General features: G+C 40.9%; 1 protein-coding gene across 2 annotated transcripts; it reads right to left on the reverse strand.

The window, feature by feature from the left end:
* Positions 1-1111: 1111 nt before the first annotated feature.
* LOC106676253 (uncharacterized) lies at positions 1112-4273 on the reverse strand. 2 transcript variants are annotated; one of them, XM_024799084.2, is made up of 5 exons: positions 3781-4273; positions 3355-3446; positions 2782-2976; positions 2617-2693; positions 1112-2360 (listed from the first exon to the last, which is right to left on the reverse strand). In XM_024799084.2, the coding sequence occupies exons 1-5, from the start codon at positions 3929-3931 to the stop codon at positions 1385-1387; spliced, it is 1491 nt and encodes a 496-aa protein (XP_024654852.1). In that variant the 5' UTR covers positions 3932-4273; the 3' UTR covers positions 1112-1384. The 2 variants fall into 2 exon arrangements, with proteins under 2 accessions (XP_024654852.1, XP_076732995.1); XM_076876880.1 differs by lacking the exon at positions 3355-3446 and having other exon boundaries at positions 1113-2360.
* Positions 4274-4529: the final 256 nt, after the last annotated feature.

Below are 4529 nucleotides of genomic sequence, written 5' to 3' on the forward strand. Positions count from 1 at the left end.
CTTTTGTTTTCACCTTCCAGAGGCAGCTGCTACAGCCAATTGATGAGTTTTTTCTTTTCCTGGTTTTCCTGTCAGTTGGTTTGAAGGAGAGGGACCTGGCACACCGATTTAACATACACCAGTCCACAGTGAGCCGCATTATTGCAACATGGACAAATTTTCTTGCCACTGCACTGGGGTCTCAGTGCATCTGGCTTACACGTGAAGAAGTGCAAGCTTACCTCCCTGAGGAATTCAAAGATTTCTCAGACACCCAGATGATCCTTGACTGTACAGAGCTGAGGTGTCAGACACCATCCTCACCACTTCTCCAAAGTGAAATGTACTCTTCGTACAAATCCCACTGTACGATGAAAGCCCTGGTTGGCATAGCTCCACATGGTCCAGTGACATTCATCTCTAATCTGTATGCTGGTTCGGTTAGTGACAAGGAACTATTCAAACAATCAGGCATTGCTGAGAAGTTGACTGAAGACATGGCAGTGATGGTAGATAAGGGCTTCCTAATCACTGATTGTTGTAAATGCAAAGTGTACTGCCCACCTTTTCTATCTAAGCAGAAGCAGATGCCAGCATACCAGGTTAAGGAGACGCAGGCCATAGCCAGACTCAGGGTACATGTGGAGCGAGTCATTAGGAGGATCAAACAGAACAAACTTTTTGATAGCATCATTACCATGTCACATGTTTATAATATCAACCAACTGTTTGCAGTGGCATGTATGCTGTCAAATTACCAGAACACAGCATTAGTTAAAAAATGGGTTAAGTGAGACAAGATGGATTTTTCCCAAGACACCAGTGCCAGTACAAGTAACTTATGGAAAATGACCTGCAGCTGAGGCCACTACAGTTGAATTTCTTCCTTCTCAGCTGACAATACTTGATTACAGAACTGGTACTTGAGTGCCGATAGTTGAGTTTCAGTTATTGATAATTCAAATTCATTGCAAATGTTTAATGTTAATAATACTGTTTAATTATACTACTATTATTACTATTCAGATTCAACAAAACTATTTATCAAAATTATAAAGTAAATCACTAAATCGTTTTAAAACCATAAGTGACATTGAACTTTTGTAACATCAAAAATACCATTTGTCATTTTCTACAGTTCAGTTATTGTCTAAATGTATATCAGTATGCTAGGCATGGAGTTTTAAATACTTACCATGTAAATAAGTTCTGCACAAATTCAACGTTTTAATGTGTGTTTTTAAAAATTAAATTGATGCCATTGCTTAAATAACAGTTTATTGATGTCACATAAAAGTAACATGTAACAACAAAAGAATTCATGAAATATATTGAAAATAAAACATCAGTTATTTTGTTCCAGCCAGCCTGAAGGATCTGTTTTTCTTTTTGCTGTTTTCACTGTTCATTTTTTCAAACACAGGTATCTTGGCATATATATGTAAAAAAAGAAATAGTCTGCCTTTTCTCTGATTGCATTGTGCACATCTATATCCATGTATATTCTTTGCACTAGGTAGTCCTCTTGTGCCCACACAACAAAGTCACACCACTGCATCCCACTGATGAGCAGTTGTCCTTGCACTTGCCAGTAATATGCGTGGCTCTTTTTTAGTTTAGGGGTACCACATTCCATCTGCACATATTTGCAGTCAATAAAGTTTTGTACATTGGGACATTTGAATTCGACGAAGCCAAACTGGGGGTATTCATTGGGGTCAAAAACAACACCATCAGGAGATGCAGCAAGCCAGGGGGCAATGGGGTGAATGACCAGACCACAGGGTGAGTAGTTAACATTCATTAGCCTACTATACTCTGCTGCTATTGCAGGCTCCATCTCAGTTCCTCTCCTCATGTCTGCTGTCTGCCTTGTTCCCTTCAATATACGCTCTGCTAGTGACTCGGCCGAGCTCTGGCCTCTGACGTGACACACCTCCCGAAACCTAGAGGCAGTCACTCTGGGCCTGCGGAGCTGATGCCACTCAGACGAAGAGCTTTGCTCACGTGTAGCTTCCTCTATTTTGTGAGCCATTTCCAGAGTTACAGACAAGCTTTTCAGATGCAGAAGCTCTTCTTCTGAGCACACAAACACACAATCTGATGGCAAGATGTCATACCCCTCCAGAGGCAAGTGCGGTGTTGGTGGTGCATCGCGGTGTAGTGTGATGTACCGGGTTGTCAAAACCGGCTGCTGATATGACAGAACACTGCCCTCCTGCACCAGCCCAAAGGCACTTTCCACAAGGGGCTTGTCAGGTCTCATGTTCATTGTGGTCACAAGTGGCCTGTCCTCAATATTAAATTTTGCATATGCCTCCGTTATTCTGAACAAGCAGGGATCTGGTAACGGACCCACCATGCCTCTGTAGAAGCCACTCCTAAAGAAAACATCAATGACAATAATGTAAGGGAGAAGGTTATTATACTGAACAACAACTAAACTAAAAACTAAAAGGTGTAAAACAGTGGTGCATAAGTTAGAGACTGGGATGTATATGTACATGACTGAGTTAGCCGTCTTCAGAAAGTGTAATGTTGTATGTAAATTAATACCTATTCTGACACATGTATGTATGAAAAAAATAGCAACATACATTTGTAACACATGAAACCAAATTTTACAAATGTAATTACCGTACTCCAGTCTGGGCCATCCTATTTGGTACTGGCTTAGTGAAGATCATGGAGTTGATGGGTCCTGGCCTCACACCCTAACAGAAGACACATTTACTATGGATGGTGTTGCTGTTCATATGTAAACATGGACTAATTCAAAAACTTTAACCTCATTTAAATTACCACTGTCCGTGGCTTGTGCCATTGCTGTTCAGATTCCGTGCAGCTATGCACAGGGGGGACAACCGGCACTCTGAGTTGTGAGTAGTGTGCTGTTTGGAAGAGCAGTGCCACTGTGTGATTGCACATAACAGCGCCTGCCACACAGGAGCACTGGCTATGTGTCAGTATCACCGGCGATGAATCCAGAAGCTTAATCTAAGAAGAAAGAACGAAAATTAAAAATGTAACATCTTCATGGAAGAGCTGAACAGGAACATAGTTCAGTGTTATGGTTACGTACCCTCCTGAATGCTTAGTGTTTCCTTCTCTCCCTATTAAAACAACTTAACCATGCTTGATAACTGTAATAACTTAGATTGTGTATATTTGCAGTATTAACTTGTTGTCAAATGTTTCTGATCACCCAAACACACGTTGATTTAACTATCTGACTAGTCAAATTAGGAGTGATAAAGCAGGGAGACAAGGAAAACATTCAAGTTGATGGGCCTTTAGGAATGAACTTAACTAATGCTTAAATGAACTGAACCCCACAGAACGGGGATTAACAACTTTACACAGCTTCCTGCCTACACTTAGTCTGTGTGGTGCCTCACTCTTCCTCATCGACCTGTAGCACAGGGCTCTCACACCGACCTCCCCTGACAACCTGTCTTTATTGGACACTGAATAAAGATACAAGTACCATTAGCATTATTTCTGTATTACTCATTTCAGCATGTCTTAAACATATATATTTTACACTTAGCAAGAGTAGCATTAGGTAGTTAACTACCTCCATAGTTAGCCAACTACCTAACGCTAATATAACAGTGTCTAACAACAAAAGTGACATTAGTTAAGAAAACCTCAACTATAGTTTAGGACGACATAAAACACCGTTTAAGAAAACATGTAATGTAGAGAACTGACATCAAATGAAGGACATAGCGGAGTAACGTAGTGTTTGCATTTGACGTTAGCTAGCGTTTCTTTGTCGGTTAATTTACGTTTTCTTACCTTCGTAGTTGTGTATATAAGATGCAGCATATAACTTAAATCCTTTATCTAATTTGCTGGCGGGGGTAGTCGTCACTCTGCAAATCCGATGAACATCGGTGATGTTCAATTTTGGGAGCTCTTGTAGGCATCGAGTGTAGAACGTCGCCATGGTTTAACCGCACCGGAAGCACTGGAGCAGGACTACATAGAACGCGGAAGTGTTAGTGCAAGTAGTCCATTGGTGCACAAATTATCATCACTCACAGATCAGTGCTGTCGCTCTCTATACACAGTTCGCACGATTGCAAAGTGAAAGCAAAAAAACAAGCGCAAATTCAAACGCGATTTCAATATGTCACATATTGACAGTGACTCACCGATGCCAATGACATAATTACCCAGCTACATTTCTGAAAGAATGCAAAAGCATTGACATATATTTTTCCTTCCTACAATAGCCCGACGGGCAGGGCAGAGATAGATTTTGGTAGCCCGACTGAAAAAATCGCTAGCCCCGGGTCGTCGGGCTAGCGATATTGCGAGCCCTGTATCTGATTGAAGAATCACTCATCTTTGGAAAAGAGAGTTTATTACAGAGAAATGTCTCTTTCCAAAATAAAAGCTATACTATACGCTTCTTCTGGGCTATATTCTCAGCAGCATATTAAACATATAAGGAGAATCATGTGCTAACAGCTGTCTAAATGACTCGGCTAAAGTTAGTAGCATGCTTGCTTGTTTTTTTTCTGCTTCCACTTGTCTTTGCA

This window comes from Maylandia zebra, linkage group LG18 (assembly GCF_041146795.1).
Source record: "Maylandia zebra isolate NMK-2024a linkage group LG18, Mzebra_GT3a, whole genome shotgun sequence".
NCBI classification, from domain to species: domain Eukaryota; kingdom Metazoa; phylum Chordata; class Actinopteri; order Cichliformes; family Cichlidae; genus Maylandia; species Maylandia zebra.

Excerpts from the sequence above, each read along its gene's own strand:
- LOC106676253 (XM_024799084.2), bottom strand. The coding sequence starts at position 3,931 with ATGGCGACGTTCTACACTCGATGCCTACAAGAGCTCCCAAAATTGAAC. Across the intron at positions 2,694-2,781 it reads GGCACAAGCCACGGACAGTG|GGTGTGAGGCCAGGACCCAT; the intron begins GTAATTTAAATG and ends GTCTTCTGTTAG. Across the intron at positions 2,361-2,616 it reads ATGGCCCAGACTGGAGTACG|GAGTGGCTTCTACAGAGGCA; the intron begins GTAATTACATTT and ends TGTTTTCTTTAG.